The sequence below is a fragment of the Artemia franciscana genome, chromosome 6, assembly GCF_032884065.1.
Source record: "Artemia franciscana chromosome 6, ASM3288406v1, whole genome shotgun sequence".
In the NCBI taxonomy this organism is placed as follows: Eukaryota; Metazoa; Arthropoda; class Branchiopoda; order Anostraca; family Artemiidae; genus Artemia; species Artemia franciscana.
In genome coordinates this window covers 39390691-39408748 of record NC_088868.1, presented here as the reverse complement: position 1 = coordinate 39408748, position 18058 = coordinate 39390691, and the positions used below count along the sequence as shown (strand labels likewise).

At 34.1% G+C, this 18058-nt stretch overlaps 1 protein-coding gene across 1 annotated transcript; it reads left to right on the top strand.

Moving 5' to 3' along the window:
- Nucleotides 1–7892: 7892 nt before the first annotated feature.
- On the top strand, nt 7893–15470 carry LOC136028415 (uncharacterized). The gene is made up of 2 exons (XM_065706254.1): nt 7893–8344; nt 13245–15470. The coding sequence occupies exons 1-2, from the start codon at nt 7893–7895 to the stop codon at nt 13330–13332; spliced, it is 540 nt and encodes a 179-aa protein (XP_065562326.1). The 3' UTR covers nt 13333–15470.
- Nucleotides 15471–18058: the final 2588 nt, after the last annotated feature.

Below are 18058 nucleotides of genomic sequence, written 5' to 3'. Positions count from 1 at the left end.
AAAAATACAAGTAGTTTCAGCGCAATTTCTGGGAGTCTGAAATATCAATCCGGTTTTGATGCTCCGGATTAACTTAAAATTTATACTTTGTTTTATGTAATCTAGTGTTAGAAGTTTCTGGTCCTAATCAAGTTTCTGTTTTTCAGGTTTTTTTTTTTTTTTTTTTTTTTTTTTTTTTTTTTTTTTTTTTTTTTTTGTAGACTATTGAGAGATATAAACAATATGTGTTTTATGTTAGCTAGTGGTGGAATTTTTGGTTTAAGCAAGAATACTGTTTTTTCGGATGGTTAGTTTCCCTATCTTCTCTAGTCTTTTGGACTTAATAGGTATTGGAAATATCACAAGGCAAATTATCAAAAAGGCATCAGATGGAAATGAAGAATGTGTCATTAGAATTTCCGTGACTAAGAACACTGTGCGTAATTGTACGTAAAACTGCTACGTGCTCTTACGTAATTGGCGAAGGAATACTCTTTGTTCGTTTAAGTTTCAATTTTGCTCTTTACTTCTGTAAGAAAAGCTTTGGTCTTCAAATTTATCCAGATGCAGATCCATTTGGATCCGTCTGGATCTATTAACCCAGATGGATCTGGACAATCAGGGTGTCAGTTTTTTTTTTTTTTTATCTTTTTTTTATTGGTTCACAAGTATTTTTCTTCAGCCAAGTAGTTCATAAGACATGAAATAGGTAAAACAGAATGTTACTTACAAAAAATTTAGCAGATTTATTTCTTGAAGTATATTTAGTAGAATAAGGCGTAAAACTCCACAATTTCCATATCTCAGTCGTTAACTTGTCAAATCAATAGAACACATCAGTCCAAAGTAGCCTGCATTTAGACTCGTTCCTAAAGGGGGAGGGGGAGAAGTAACTAGGTCAGGTACTCTGGGTTCCAGAGTGGGAGGGGAGGGAGGAGTCAAGTTGTGCCTTGGGGATTGTCTATTTAGATTAAAATTTTCACTTTTATTTGGCTTTTTTTTGCTTATGTTTGAGTTGGAAGGGGGACGGGCTGTAATTAATTTTTCACGGACACTCCCAACTCTAGGAATGGCTCTGCTCCACAGGTGTATATTTCACCATGTTTTCTACTCCAAGTTTATTTTAACTTGTTTTACCTTCTTGATCTAACTAATTAATCCTTCTACTCTGAATTTTCTTAAATATCAGAAAGCCGTTTACTTGGCAATGACCGATGCGTTTTTATATGATCTTAAAACCAATCCATGAACGGGGTCAATTCACGAATATTTGGAAGGTGGAAAATGTAATTTAAAATATTTAGGGGGGTAATGATCACTTTCTGATATATTTTCAACGAAAACTCAAAAAAGACATTTTTGATGATTGTACACAAAATAATCGATCACTAAGGCAATTGAAAATTCATCAGAAGTTATGTATTATTTGAAGACCCTTTCTTTGCCCCTTTGGGAAATAAATGGAAATTGGTAGACCACCCTCTCTCTCTATCAACTTGGATAGCTCCCCAATTTTTAAAGGTTCGCAAATTTCTCCTTGGTAATAACTTTAGATGAGGGAACACAAACCTAATTAATTTCTTATATTTGAAGAACGGACGAAAAGCAAAAATCTCGGGTAATAATATTGCTTTCAAAACTTATTTTTAAAATTTTCAGTTAATGAAAACTAATCTTCAAATTACATCTAAGCGATAGAAGAAAGACTGAATCAAACAAAGCAAAAACACAAGACAGAATGAATGGAAGACTATTCACCAATTAAATTGGGCAAGAATTATCTGCATTGTGATTGACTAGGCTTATTTGGTTACCTAATTTTCATTAAAAGTGTGGACGGATGATTTTAATTTAAACTGAAGAAAAATTTTATTTCAATACTTTAATTACCCTTTTGCGACCGACAGAACTTTAATGTCCCGGCATGTAAAATTTTGTTGGTCGCTTCTAAATTGATCGATAGAGTGATAAAACCTGTTTCATCGTTTTCCGCCGTTTTTGGCCAGTCGATTGATGGGTAACAAGTCAAAGTAACGCTCAGTTAATCAGCTGTTAATCAGTTGATCAGCTCAGTTGATCAGGAGTTAATCAGCTTACGCTGAAGTTTTGCTGTTAGGCTTTTTCTTTGCTTGTTTTGCTTTTTCTTCAAAAAAGGTAAGAAATCGTTTTTATTATTTGGGATAGTGGGCTACAGTGTTGTAAGATCAGAGCAAAAACTGTAAGAGTTATTGCTTATGCTTAAGGAAACATTTTGGCATAAAAAAATCTGATAAAGTCCTTTGGACGACTGCTGTAATGGATTCTATTTTTGGGACCTTGCCGTCCCAGTGGACAATGCCCTTGTGTGGTGGTGACTGTAAAGTCCCGCTGGTCGAAGTTGATTAAAATGACATTTTCTAAAATGCTCAACGATTAGCGGTTTCTAAAGCAGCAGCACTCTTGGAACTGTTTTCTTTTGGTTTATTTTAATTTCCTGTGGTCTGTGACGTTTGGTTTGGTTGACCTGGCTTTTAAAGATGCCACAGAGTCTCCATTTGTCTCTTATCTCTTTTAAGGCCTGAAAGGTCGGAACTGAAGAGTATTAGTAACATATAAGAGCTGAAACGGGCGCTAGTGTCGACAAAAACTGTCAACGCCATCTAGCGTATGCTGACAATTGAATTTTTTTCAAGGATGATAACAAATCAGCAGTCTGCCTCTATCTCTTAATTGTGTTTTGCCTTTTATTCATATCTTTCTCTCTTTTATTCAGGTCAAGATTGAACAAAGAAAGAAGAAATTCCTTCCGTCGGTTTCTCTCTCCCTTCCTCTCTCTCTCTCTTTCTCTCCCTCCCCTCTCTCTCTCTCTTTCTCTCTCTCTCTCTCTATCTACATCTCTCTCGTATTATTTTATTGTATAGTTGGCTCTTGTTCCAGACTATACGAAAATGAACATCTACCAGTGAAAGTACTATACTGAATGCCTTAGAAGAGATGGGAAGCAATCTTAGTGATTTGGATGAAGAGGATGTCTGGTTTCAGCAGTCTGAAGAGAGAGCTGGATCTACAGGAAAACACCGACACAGAAGAAGATGTTATGGAGAGAGACCTGATTGAAATGGCGTTAACTACTGTTCTCCCAAGTTCAGACATACCAAATGCTGGGGAAGAGTCGCCAGCCACTCCTACAATCCCAAACGACATAGATCCTTGGTTTGCTGTGCCTTCAATTTCATCAGCACCTGTTCCGTCTCGTGCAGCAAAACAACCGAAAAAATGTTAGACTGCCGGCAAGGAAAGCAAAAGTCAATGAAACACAAAGAACATAGAAGAAAGCTGTCGCATAAGCCCATCAGTTGGATTTGAAGATTACTGGGGCTAATTTAGAGGGAATAGGGTGTGAATCAACTCCTATGGTTTTCTTCCTTACCTGCTTGAGCAATGAGCATGTTCAGTTTCTTGTTTTTCAGGCAAATCTTTATTCTGTTTAGAAGGGCAAGAATCTCAACATAACAGACAGTGAACTTAAGGTATTCCTTGGGATAAATCTATTAATGGGTTACTACCAGCTTCCACGCATGAGTGATAATTGGTCTACTCATCCTGACCTTGGTGTCTCTTTCACATCGTTAAGGATGTCAAGAAACAGATTCGAAGATATTCTTAAACTTGCATGTCAGAGACAACCTGACAATCACAGCTGGCCAAAAAGACAGGCTTTTCAAGCTGCGACCGATGATGGACCTACTAAACTTCCACTTCAAGCAGTTAGCGAGGCCCGGAACTTACCTGAGTGCTGACGAAACCATCATTCTCTTCAAAGGACGTTCCACACTAAAGCAATATAACCCAATGGTACGATAAAAAGATGCTTTAAGCTTTGATGCTTAGCCTGCATGAACAGCTTTGTCTACAATTTTGACGTTTATCAATGAAAATTCCAAGCTATCAAAGACGATTTAGGATTTGGACTGGGTGGTAGAGTTGTGAGACAAATGACTGAATGTCTCACTGAAAAAGAGCATACCGTCATTTTTGATAACTTCTTTTGTCTGTCTCCCTTCTTGAGCAACTTAAAGAAAATGGCATTTTTGCGTGTTGCACTTTTCGCTCAAATAGGAAGGGGCTTCCCATCCTTGCACCCGACAGAACTTTAAATAGAGGAAGCCTCGACCAAAAACATCATAGATCAATTGGTGTCTATAGATGTAGGGATTCCAAGACTGTTCCATTTGCCTCCAACTACCATGGTACAGAGGTAGCCTCTATAAAAAGAAAGAAACACGATGGGTCTACCTCGGTTATCACAACCCCTCAAATATCAAAAAAATATAATGACCATATGGGGGGTGTGGACCTTCCTAATAAGAAAAGGGCAGCATATGGAAGAGATAGAAAGTCTTTAAAATGGTGGTATCGACTTTTTGATGTTTTGTTGATTTGCCACTCTGTAATGATTTGACGCTCTGTAATGCCCATGTTTTGCACAATCTCGTTTTTACCGAAGAAAAACTGACACTGCTAGAGTTTCGGCGAAGGATCGTGAGAGGACTCGTGTCTGTGTCACAGTCGAAGAGGAAAAATGGAAACACTTTTTAGAAGGCTGTTGCAGTTAACAAGAAAAGATGAGGGAGTTGCGGCGCCTCGGTTCCAGACGATGTCAGTCTTAGTGGTATGGGTGATCGCTGGCCTAAATTTGTTTCTCAACGCTCAAGATGTCAAATGTGTTCTGTAAAGCAAGTTGAATAAAGATCACACTCGATTTGCTCCAAATGTGGTGTGACGTTGTGCATCAATGAATGGAAGAATTATGTTGCTGAGGACCATGAGTATCATCAATGACTGAGTTGTAATTAAAATTCCTATATAAGTCTTATATTTTGAATAGACAATTTTTTCTTTTAGAATAAAGAAACTTGCTCAGCGGGACTTCTCCCTTCCCGAAGGGACTCGGTCCCTTCGGCTGGTGTTTGATTAGGTTGCTTTGCCCAGTGGGACCACGGAGTCCCACTTTGTACAGATTTTTTCCTACTCATTTTTGGAGGGATTTATTATTATATTCAATGTCATAGTTTTTTTTTTTGGTTGGGAATCATATATTCTTCGTCAAATTCGATGAAAAATTGAGGGCTTGGTCGTGAAAGGCGTAAGATTCACCTCAACATCCTTCAAAGCTACATCTTAATATTCTTAGCCTCTCCATATGCACTCGGAATATATTATATTCCCTTTTCCTATTGATAAATCCTGCATGTAAGTAATGAGCAAATTGCATAATTTACAATACTTCCCCCGGGGCCTTGCGGGCATGGCATTCCTGGAGGCATAGATATATATGACCTTTTGACTAGTTTGAACAAAAAGGCAAGTTCAAAATTTCTATCAGTGCTGGGCAAAGAAGACAACTAGAAAGAGCAAAGATGGGGTGGGGGGGGGGCTCTACTTTAGTCTCTCTACAACATCTCCTCAATATACATTAAAATTTTCAAGTTAATTCCTTCAGCTGTTCTTTACATAGTGCTGATATTACCTTTTCACAACCAGCAGGCTTACAGTATGTTTTGATTGTGTTCGGCATCTCCCTAAGCATTTCATTAAAATTTCACAGTAATAACTTAGATCTTTTTTTTAGACCCATAATCAAACATACCCTCTTTTCCAATAAAAAACTTAATATTTAAACAGTAGGCAACTTCCATAACTTACAGTCCTCTTCCGGAGGGATGCAGGCTGACAACACTGGAGGTAGGGTTATTTAACCGTCGGACTATTTTGAACAAAACGGATATCCCAGAATTTTGATAGAATGCAAGTGGGGAAACAGGCGTCGGGTAAGGGGTCTGATTGCCCCTTCATCACTTTAGAACTTTCGATTTTCAGTCGAATCAGCCCCCTCTAAAGTTTATTCTGCCACCCCTTCCTTAAAAAACTCAGATTTTGACAATGAACAATTAGCGTAGCTTACAGTTCTTTGCCCAGAAAGATTTTGGGATTTTGTCAACACCAGAGACTTAGTTACCGTATTTGAATTCAGACTATTTTAAACAGCATTGTTATTCCAAAAATTTTGACCAAATGCATTTGGAGAAGAAACGGCTTTGGGGAGGGCGCTGATTGCCCTCTGATCACTTTTAACCCAGAAAAAGGGCACTGGGACTTTCAATTTGTAATTGAATGAGGCCCAACCGGAGTTTATATAACCCCCCTTTACAAATAAAGTGCATGCGGCAAAAAAAATAAAACGTTTAAGTAAGCCTTATGACCCTTTACTGTGGGCAACGCTAGGACGTTGCCTACTAGATATGCGATTTTTCAAAACGTTGACTGATTCCTGAATATTTATTATTGGGCAATAACTATTCTAATTATATTGCTATCTTAATATTATTCCTGTTATTTTGTTTGTATTCTTTATTTTGTTGTTTTACTTTCTCCTAATATTTTTTCAGATTATATTGTTATATTACTAATTTATTGTTTTATTGCTTATTGTTACTATTGAACCCTAATTAACGAATAAATAGAAAATTAAGATTTATTCAATAAATGTGAAAAACGCTGATCTAAATCTAATTCTGATCTGAATGGAAAATTCTGATAGAAAAAACCGGTTCGTTAAAGCCTAGTTTGTCAGCACGTAAAGTAGGGCCCTATTACTATTCCTGGAAGCACATGATTGCAGCAATAACTGTTAAGCATCCCATTTGATTCAGTCCTTTTATAACAAACAATTTCAGCACAGTACAAGAACATAAACACATTCTTGCTAATTAAACAGCAAGCAAGTAAGTATGCTATAAGCAAGATTATTTAGTATTATGATGATTGGTCTCATTTGGGAATTTAAATTGGCACATATTGTCTGGGGTGTAGGGGATGGCCCAAATGGAGGAAGATAGGTTTATCAAAGCCATAATAGATGGTTTATATATTCAAGAATAGTGGAAAAATATGGACATTTTGGGATGTCGCGGTATGGGCTCCTTAAGGGCAGAAATTAAAAAAAAAAAAAATAAGAGGATTGTGGTATTCTTCGGTTTATCTTAGGACGATACTAAAAATGTCCGTCTTATTTACATTATGGATCTTAGATTTTTAAGATTATTTTTTATGAGAACATTTATGAGAACAAATGCTTTTCAAAATTTAGGGGATGGGGAGGATTTCCCCCCTCTATCACTTAATTCATGTTCCTGGGAGGCTCGGCATTTGTTGTTAATGTAAAACAGAAATATGGACGGATATTCAGCATCAAAGGCTAAATAGACCAGATTTTTCCCAACAGCATTTGGAAGACTAATATCCCACACAATGTCCAAAATCGTGCAATATTTCTTAAGATCAAGTGCTGCATTTCTGCCGTAAAATATGTTTGCTTTTGAAACATCTTCTCTTCTTTGTATTTGCTTTGGAATTGTTCTCTTTCGTAGAGGTCTGTTCTCATTGGAACCCTACAGGTAATCATGTATGTATTATGTAGGATTTATACCCATTATCTAGTAGGATCTTTCTAGATTGTTGTATTATATTTTTTAACCTATTTATTGAATTGTTAAATAAGTGAGTTCCCTCCTCTTTTTATATATTACTCAGTTTATTAATTCTTTTTATTGTTTATTCTAAGTTTATTAGGTTAATGCACATCATCTAATAGAAAACATAATCTAATTTATATCCTCCGCTTTTTTAATTTTTTTTTTTTTCATTGACCCCTCTCCCTTTTATCTTATAGTATATTTAATAGGAGGTATACACTTGGGAAGATTAGATAGTGCGTTTTTCACTACCGCCGTGGTAAAACTTAAGCCTTATTTCTACTCATGTTGAGTTTTAATATTTTTCATCACTTTTCTTGTACAAACTGTTTTAAAAAACTGGGTCTTGAAGAAATAGATCATTACTAAAGTGTTGTATTTTCAGGTCATCTGATGTAAATGATTCTCCGAAGGAATATACAACCCACATCAACCTTTATTTTGGCTCTCATCTACTTTGTGCAAACTAATGAATTCAAGTCGTCAACGGAGATAACAAGACTTGAAGACGTTAAGACGTCAAAAACTGTTGAGTCAACAAGAGAAACTCGTGTCCTAAAAGGTCCATTGAATCGAGAAAGAAGAATTGGCAAACACATCTACCACTACAACGAAGTCGTTGGCACCCTTGTATGGATCATAGCAGCAACGGCATTTTGGCTTCCAAAACTTGGCGCCGATGGTAAAGGCTATGGAAGAAAAAAAAGAGATATAGATCAAGATTGCCAAGAGGGGAGAAATTTACATATTGCTAACAATCTTTATGTAGAAAAATGTCTACAAAAACATTATTGTGAAATTTATACCCATACGTCAATTTTAGGTCCAGAACTGCAATCTCTAATGATGAGGTACGTATTTTAATAATCAAACTACATTTTGTAATTTGTAATTTATATTTGTTTGTATAGCTAGTCCCTCCTTGCTGAATTTTTAGCACGCCAAATTGAAAAATCAAGGCTCATAGGTTTGATTATCGGTTGTGATTATTGTTAGGTTTGGAGTGAAGGTTAGTTATGTTTTCCTGTAAGAAGAGCCCCAAATCCGCCCAACTTCAAAAAGCAACCTAGAATAATCTAAGGGAAATGTGGGAAGTCTCAGAAAATTTGTCCTCAAACCACGCAGAGCTGTCATGGACTATGATGGAGTACCGGGACAAAAAAAAGAGTACCGGGACAAAAAAAATTGGACAACGTATTTCTCTTTCAAAAGGTATTTGGTTCTACAACCTAAGAAAATGTGGTATTTTATATAGGTAAGTTTTTTAAATATAGTCTTATATTCAAAACAATGATAGAATACCGGGAGACTGGCATTTTTGATACGCAGAGCTCATTGGTCAACATGCAAAATTTTTGTAGGAGATGCAGAAGGGCCAGAGGTAGCAGACCCAATCCCAGAGATTTACTAGCCTTATTATTCTGTGTTTTCCTTATAATTTTGCTTGCTTCAGCTCCTTGTAATTAAAGGATTACGAATTAGTCAGAATTTGCTGATAATCTCTTATCAGCCCACTTATATATTTTCAAAATTAGAGTGGGGATTAATATTATTGAAATTGTAAAATAATTGGTTATAATTTGTTCTAGGATATTAAGTTGATGCTGTTCAGTGTATGGTGTTTAAAATTGTGCTCACCAAACATTGAAATGAGAAAAAGTTCAATAAAATTCTTTTGATAACAAAAGGAAGGCACATAGAAATCTATTGCTAAACCTGTTGATAAAAAAAAATTTGGATACCATATTTCTCTTTCAAAAAGTAAAGATTTGGTTTTACAACCTAAAAAAATGTGGTCTTTAATGTAGGCAAGTATTTTAAATATAGTCTTCTATTCAATAAAATATGCTAGGGCTATTTTGCTCCGCTTTCTAGGGCTATAATGAAAGAAAGGTTGAGATTGCTAGGCCACGTTCTGCGGATGAAGAATGACAGATTGCTGAAGATTCTCCTTTTTTGCCAACCGTCTGGGGCTACACAGAAAGTAGGTCGTCCTCGTTTGGGTTGGGAGGATGTCATAAATAAAGATTGAAAGGAAATGGGAACTTCCTGGGAGGGTGCAAAGAGGGAGGCCTTGAATAGATTAGGTTGGAGCAGGAGCGTGCGTAGCTGTGTTGGCCTCAGGCGTCTTGGTGATGAAGTGAGTTAGTAGTAGTATTAGTAGTAGTAATTCAATAAGATGTAGTTCTAAAAAACGCCTGTATTTTCTGCCTTATTTACAACTTATTCATAATTTGTAAAACTTATCTATATTCGTAAGCCTGTTGGTGCCCATTAATTTTTTTGATAAGGTATTTCTCTTTCAAAACGCCTGTATTTTCTACCTATAAAACTGATTTATATCCGTAAAATGATATATCTAAGTTTGTGCCTGCATTCTTGCCCAGTTACAGACAGCTAAGCTATTCCGCTAGAAATGTGCTTTTTTTCTTGTATTCTTTAAGCCCTGAGAATACTAATTGACTCTTGTAACTCTAAAAAAATCATTGAAAACATATAGCGAATCAGAAACGATGTCTATTAAGGACCAATTGAGTTTACTTAGTGCAATTTTCATGGGGCCAGAGGCCTGAGTTGCTGATTTTTGCAAGGAAAGAAAGGGGAGGGAGGTGACAAAAAGCGCTCTTTGCCAGGATTTCGCCAGAGAACTTTGTATGAAAGCTATGTCCTTGTAAACCTTTTTTTATTCCGTTTTTTTATTTTTTCACTTTTCGTTGTTTTCCCTGTTTCCTTTATATTTGGTTTGGGGACTTTTTGGGGACTTGAACCCAAAAAAAAAACAGAATTTCATAGCAAAAAACATACAACAAGTAATAACTTAAATGAATAAATAAATCTTAAGTCGAGTAATGCTTGAATTTAATATGCAAATCAAGCTTAAAGTAAACAATGGCTCTTATAATATGCGTCTTGAACAGTCTTTGAAATTATAAAAAAAAAATCAAATTAAATATTATATATATATATATATATATACATATATATATATATATATATATATATATATATATATATATATATATATATATATATATATATATATATATATATATATATATATATATATATATATATATATATATATGTATATATATATATATATATATATATATATAATGAAAAGAGAAATCACCAGTGCAACAGCACAAACACATTAAAAAAAAAAAAAATAAATAAATAAAAAAAAGACAGAAGGAGAAAAGGAAGGCTGTTTTCCTACATTAGTGATTAATGTAGATCAGCACTTGAATGAGGCCTTAACCCAATTCATCCATCTAATCACATAGGTCAAACAGCATAGCCATACACAATCAACCATAAAGAATAATCCATGGACAGGCAGTCGTGTCGTCAATAAGTATAAGTCGTTACTGAATTTTTTATGTGTAATAATATTAATTGCTGAAAGCTCATCAGTTCGAAATTTACCATAATTTTAATGTTTATTTTCAATATTAAGTACAAAAGAAAATACTTGTAGTATAATTGATTTTCAGTAAAACGACAATGACGCAGTAGGATTTAGACTTTTATAGTGAAAGACGGAGGCGATACCCGAACCCGGGTATCGGTTTGTATTGGTTTTGTTCGTTTCAAGCTTGATTTGCATATTCAATTTAAGTATCACCAGTTTTAATATTCAATAATTATTCATTTATATTAGTATCTGCTTATCTTAAGTTTAAAATGGCCTTTAATTTTCTTTGAAGAGCTACTTTTTGGAAAGTTTTTTTTTCATTAATAACTCAAAAGAACACCAGCAGTTTTTCCGTGCCTTTATGTATGTACTAGTGCGTCTAGGCCTAGAACTAGAAATATCTTTTCAAATGAACAGTCTTCTGATTTTCCAGGACTTTTGGTAACAAAACTTTTTTTTTAACAAAACAGGACTTTTGGTAATATGTCCGGGGCCTTATGATAATACTAGCTTCTTCATGCTGAGTTGTAATTGAAATTGATCTATAATTATATTTTCTAGTTGTGGTTTGAAAAATATTAACCTCAAGGATGATAGGACTTGCTCTGCTTTTTATTATTTTTTAGACACAAGGATTATTTGATTTTAAGAATATTTGGAAATGAATTATGGGTACTTCTTTCTAAGAGTTTTAGTAATTTAACATGGCTAATATTTTTGGATTTTGTTGTAAATTTTGGCAATGTAATTGTTGTTAAAAGAGCTTGGGAACGCCTTAAACGCTCTAAACACTTTAAATTAAAAAAAAAAAACAAACAGCTATTCTCATGATTGTTTCATGCTACAATAAGCGCGATATTTCCAGTTGAAGTAATTTGTTTAGCTGTTTTGGCAGTAATCCTAATATTGATCTTGGTGTAAATGAAAGAAAGGTTGAAATGGTCACATTTTACTGTTAAAGGTTAATACCATGCAAAAAATTATGGTCCTTGGTATAAAGGTGGGGCAAGCAAATGGCTAACTCCCGTGAATGCAAAATATCAATGGTTTACACAGAAACCATTAGTTTTCCGTTTGGGTTTCACTTATGTACGATAGAATTTCTGGCATATTTTTTGGTTTAGAAAATCGTAATATTTTTGGTTTTCCTCTGGCATGATATGATTAACTTCTTTACTTTTAAGAAAGAATGCGTTTAATTATATTGTTTTGAACTAAATGGAATTTATAAATAACTTTTTAGACCGTACTGCTCTTCCATATGCGAAAAATTAAGCAGCAAAAATGGGTTTTCATTTTAACAAAACAGTTAACAAAAAATAAAAAATAAACAACACTTCACGTAAAAAAATATTCAGAATATTTTGGCCCCATGCCTAGGAGCCTTTCTCAACGAAAAAACGAAAAGAGCAAAAAAAACTAAAAAGACTGTTTTTCAAAATAAGATTCCAAAAAACGACAACTAAACACACGAAGAAGAAGAGAAAATAAATAACAACAACTCATATTTTCAACAAATTGCCAGAACTGATGTTACAACATAAGAATAAAACCCAAGCGAATGTCGATACTGAAACCGTAGGGGTCACCCTACTCTCAAGACTCAGTGTATAAGAAACGATTGTTAAACACATTACAACACTGTTTAACACATTAACGCAGTGTTTATAAAGTGAGTTGTTCTTGTTTATTTTTCGTTTCTTTTCATGTGGTAAGTTGTCGTTTTTTGGGCTGTTATTTCAAAATTCTGTTTTTTGCCCTTTCCGCTTTTTCGGTTAAGAAAAGCTTCCGGACGTTAAGCGTAAATGTTCTGAGTATTTTTTAATAGAGTGTAATTTTGTTTAATTTTTTGTTCACTGTTTAGCTGAAATTGAAACTCGTTTTTCATGCCTATTTTTCGGAAGGGGTATATATAGAACTATGGTGAATTCGCGGGGAAATATTGATTATGTTGAAATAATATTTAAAAAGTCTTGAAAGGGAAGGGAAGAGTAAAGAAGGAAAAACATGAATAGCAGTGGTGGCTTAAAGTGGCCCAAGATTGCAATGAAACGCAGGTACCAGCAATAACAGTAGCCGTACCCATAAAATGCAGTATCATTGCATATACAATTCATTACATATGCAAAAAAAAAACAATGTTCTCAACTTGTATAGTAGCCTATAGTATTCATGTAAAATAATAATAAACTTGGGGTGTCAAATGCGACAAAATTAAGTAAAGAACAAATAAGTAAAGAGACGATAAATTCGAATATCGATACTTAGAGTTACTCGATTGATGATCAAAATAAAAATCTTCACAAGAAAATAAGGTAAAATTTCTTTTTCAGTTTCGTAAAGCAATTTCTGCCTCAGCCATTCCGAAGTAACATAGAATCAACAAGTCTAAGTGAACTCGGAAAACTGTGCCAAATATAATGCTACTAAGTGCCGTTACAATGTGGCTCATGTTTGAGTTGGTCCCTTTTTCCCTGTTGGTCCCCGAGAACAGAGACAGAATGGTTTTTTTTTTACACATACTGTACGGCGGAGTAATAAAAAAAACGAGGATTCTTAGATATATAGTTCTCCCTGGTAACCATTGTAGTTCTTACCATCAACAAATCTAGACATACCTCTTTCTTTTGGGTTTTGGCCAACAACAAAGAAAAGACAAGGACAGAGCAATGATTATAGCCAATTTTTCTAAAACTACAGAGCTAAACAAGGTGATATTTCTGAATACATCGCCCAGGACATTTTGTTTATGCAATCACTTTACCATGTCACAACTTTGTGTTTTTTCCTGTCATAATTACAGCTGACGAGAGTCTGGTTTCGACTGTGAGAACAAACTTTTTCTATAAGTTTGAAGAATTTACTACTATTTTGAAAAAGATACATGGCTTCGGCCTCACTCATTTTTTTGTGGTCTCAATCACATTATCAGGACATACATCTTTGTTTTTGTGTCACAATTACGCTGACGTGAGCAAGGTTTTAACTCCGAGGAAAAAATATTTGATGGAACATGGATAGATTCAATTCTGTTGTGAAAAAAGGTAGACACCAATGATTCTTAGAAGTGAAAAAAATTCCAAATAGTTTTCCCGCCCTCTCCTACACTTATGCTTTCACGTTGTCTATTGTGGTTAAAAGTGCAATTTTTCTTGAACTTGCTTGACTTTATACGTGCTTAATTTTCATTGAGTACATCAGTACATCAATAATAAGTTAGTTCTATAATTTACAATTGACCAAAGTGACAAAGAAGATTCACTATCCTGCATTTCTGTGTCAAATATGGCGTATTATTCTATGGAATCTTTTGTGATCATTCTCTTGGTCTCATTCTTTTAATTCCGTTAAGCTCTCTCCTAAAGCGTGCATCAAAGGAGCTCTTTTATTCGTCCTTATGTTTTAGTGCTATTTCAAGCTAAGAGCCAATAAAATTTGTGCAGAGGCTCATTGGTTCTTTGTATAAATGCCAATGGTAACAAAAAAACCCAAAAGATTTAAAGTAATTTTCACAAGTCAGTTCTTTAGTTTTTCGCAGGTCAAATACAGTTTAGGGATCCCATAAGAAGCCTCCGCATTTTTTCATGATAGTCCATAATTTTGAGCACAAATCAGAAAAGGAAGTCACATGAAATATAAAATGTTTGAAATGTTCGAAAAACCCACCTAACTTAAATATTTACGTTAAAATGATATTACACAAGGCTCGTTTGAATCTCAAATCGTGACGATTTTTACCCTCTTTTATCTTTCTACTTGGCCTTGTCCTGCTATTTTTGATAAATTTGTTGGATTTTTTCATTTATTTATATTTTGTTGGTAAATGGGATCACACTGTTTTCACTACATTTTTTTTTTTACTTTATGCATTGTGTACATGTCTTTTGTATTATGAATTATAGCACGAATTGTGCTGGTTTTGACCTTAAAGATAAAAACTAATAGGCTACTTAATAAAAAAATTGTTTGAAGAATGAGCATAAACTATGACTTAGGGTTTTTTTAAATATTTTCTTGGTCACTAATGGATATTGAGCAGTGGGGGGGGGGGGGTCAAAGCACTTGTGCTTAATAAAGTCCTTAATAGAGGCACTCGTGCCTCTATTAAATATCTCTAAATATTATATAACTATTTTATATATTTATATTATATATTATATTATAATACAATATATATATATAATATTATATTATATATGATAAATATGATATTTATAATATAATATAATATATGCAAACATAATATATATATGTATATATTATATTTATGTTATATTAATTTCTTATATATTATATATTTATATTATTATATACCTCGTAACTCTACTATATCTCTATAGGCACTCGTGCTTATTAGAGTTGTTGCATATTTTTCTCTTTCGTAAGGCGAAACATTTGTAGTACAGAATAGATTTTTGAAAAAAGCAAATGAGTCTTGCTATCAATAGCATTTCCAATGCTCCATATGGCTAAAAAAAGAAATTCAGAGGAAAAGGGGCTTGATATTAGCGCTTTGTAAATAAACTTTAATGAATTATTAGTCTTAAGATTTTAAATGATGATCATTATTTTAGTCATGGAATTATTTAGTGGATGGGCCACGGACCAATCAGAACAATTCCTCAGGATGTGATGCTCAAGTAGTGTTGATTTAAGGGAGTTGGAATTATACCATTGACACTCTTTAATAGAATGGTTGGAGATGCGTCCTAAGCCTCACATATCAAATTGAAAATCAACTAACTCAAAAGAAGAAATAAGGAATCTCAGTAAGCTCTAAATACAATTTTCGATAAAACTCAAACAGCGTTTGGGAAATATTTACATGATTTATTATGATTTACGACAGCAACACAGGACTCATTTTTGACCTCTCAGTCATACAGATTGTAAACCCTTTTATTGTTCTAATTTCAACCAAACTGCATAATTTTTCCTTTATGTTGTGTCTGTTAAGGTTCTCCTTTAGCTGGCTGTTTTTGTAATTAGGGACTGTCACTGCTGGTCTCATGGAGCCACGATTTTTGGATCTTCCAACTATTTTAAGTAAAATGTATATCTTATAAAATTTGATTAGATGGTCACAAGGGGCTCTGCTGATGTCAGGAAGCATATAGTGCATCAAAGGGGTAACTGGTTTCTCTCATACCAGTTTTGCTCCCTAATGGGTGGGAGAATTCCAAGTTACAACCGAATATTCCCCTCCCCATATATTCTCTTTTTTAATCTCCAAGGAAAAATCACATATTAGACAGTCACTTTAAAGTCAAAATTATTGCACTCTCGGCTACAGAGCGTCAACTCTTTTTTAATAAACAAGGCTAAAGGCATCATGATCCACAGGTTAGCTTCAAGGGGTAACAGGGTAGCTGACTCACCTATCTATTAATACGGATTTAAATTCAGGCAAGCATTGATTGATAATTTCACTATTAGGATTTTATTATCAATAGATATTATATTGATAATATTAAATATAATATTGTAATTAATAAATATAATAAATAAATGTAATAATCATAATATGATAATATGGAATAATATAATAATAGGATTTTATTATGCTGTTGGTTCAGGTTCATTTACTTTTCAATCATATATACATAAGTAAATAAACAAACCAATATCTGAAAGAGAGACAAGCTTATTTTGCACAGAAAAAACAACTAAAATGATAAATAAAGAAACGAATTGTAATCAAATAGATAAGGAAGAGAAAGAAATAGTCATGATAATAATTGCTCATCACGCCACAGCAGAGACCCCACCCAACAATATACAAAACACAACTTCTTTTTCAACCAGCAATAGGCTAACAAGAGAAAAATGAAGACCCGAGGAAAAGACCCAAAAACAAAAAACAACAAATAAATAAAAAAATAAATAAGCGAGTAAAATAACTAATTAACACCCAAAAGGAAGGATTAATTTTTTTTCTGAAATTTCCAATGATATATCAAAATCGGAAACAGACTCATAACGGCTCCATCCAGCAACCACACTATTTCTCGGAGAAAAATTGGGCCTCTCTGAAATTTTCAATGACTGGCGCAGTTTGCGTGCATTGCGATCTAAGTTTGAAGATGACACTACAATTGGGAACAAATCGAAAGCACAAAAAAAAAATGGTTAGGCAGTATCGGGAGACTGTGCTTAACTTTGAATAATAACGAATGAAAAGTAACTGCCAGTTCGACAGGAAAAAATATTCAATGAATAATAAAAACTCTTTTAGAAGAATTGCTTGGAAGAGATAATAGGGAAGGTAGAAAGCCTTTTAAAATACAGTGCGCCTTATTTTGTTGTCTTTTGGGTGGTATAAAATGGGATCTGGAAGTATTCAAGTAAAAAAGTGGACTGTAATTTTGTAAGAATGGACAAGAGCAAAATAAACATAATGAATAGCTTTCAAAGGCAAAAAAATTTATGCGGTGAATAATACTTACGTTCCTCCCAAGCTTCAATCTTGCAATATTAATATATGGCTTCCAACTTAAATTTGGGTCAACCAGCGTACCTACGCAACAAAAATATCAACAAATGATATCTCTGTACTTGACACGCAAGACTCTATCAACTTTGAACCTGGAAGGACTCATGATGTACATAAATATAATAAAAGTTTAGTTTTGAAAGTATTCATAGCTAGCCTGTTTGTCGTATGCTACTAGTCTATCACATGCAAGAGTTAAATTATGTTTGACAATATCTCCATTAGCTCCCAAAAAATACAGCCTCTGTCATCAGTGAATTGTACAATCCGTTCTAGGTCTACACTTTTAACACCAATATCATATTAACAAAAGTTAAAAACACTAGAAGGCCTAGAATCGAACCTTGGGGTACCCCAATATTTTTGACTGATTTGAATACATTGATTTAAAATTGCCCTGCAAATGCACTGAATATGAATATTACAATATTACACATTAGACTGAAAAAGTATTCAAGAATTTGAAAATTTGTCAATTAAAAACTATGTGACTTATAGTATCAAACGCTTGCTGTACATCCACAAATATTACTACTGCTGCTACTACTACTACTACTACTTTTAACAACAACTCACTAGAAAACAAAGCCATCTGAGGCAAACACAGCTACTCACATCCCTCCTCCATCCAAATCTAGTCAATGCCTCCTCTTT

Excerpts from the sequence above, each read along its gene's own strand:
- LOC136028415 (XM_065706254.1), top strand. The coding sequence starts at position 7,893 with ATGATTCTCCGAAGGAATATACAACCCACATCAACCTTTATTTTGGCT. Across the intron at positions 8,345-13,244 it reads CTGCAATCTCTAATGATGAG|TTTCGTAAAGCAATTTCTGC; the intron begins GTACGTATTTTA and ends TTTCTTTTTCAG.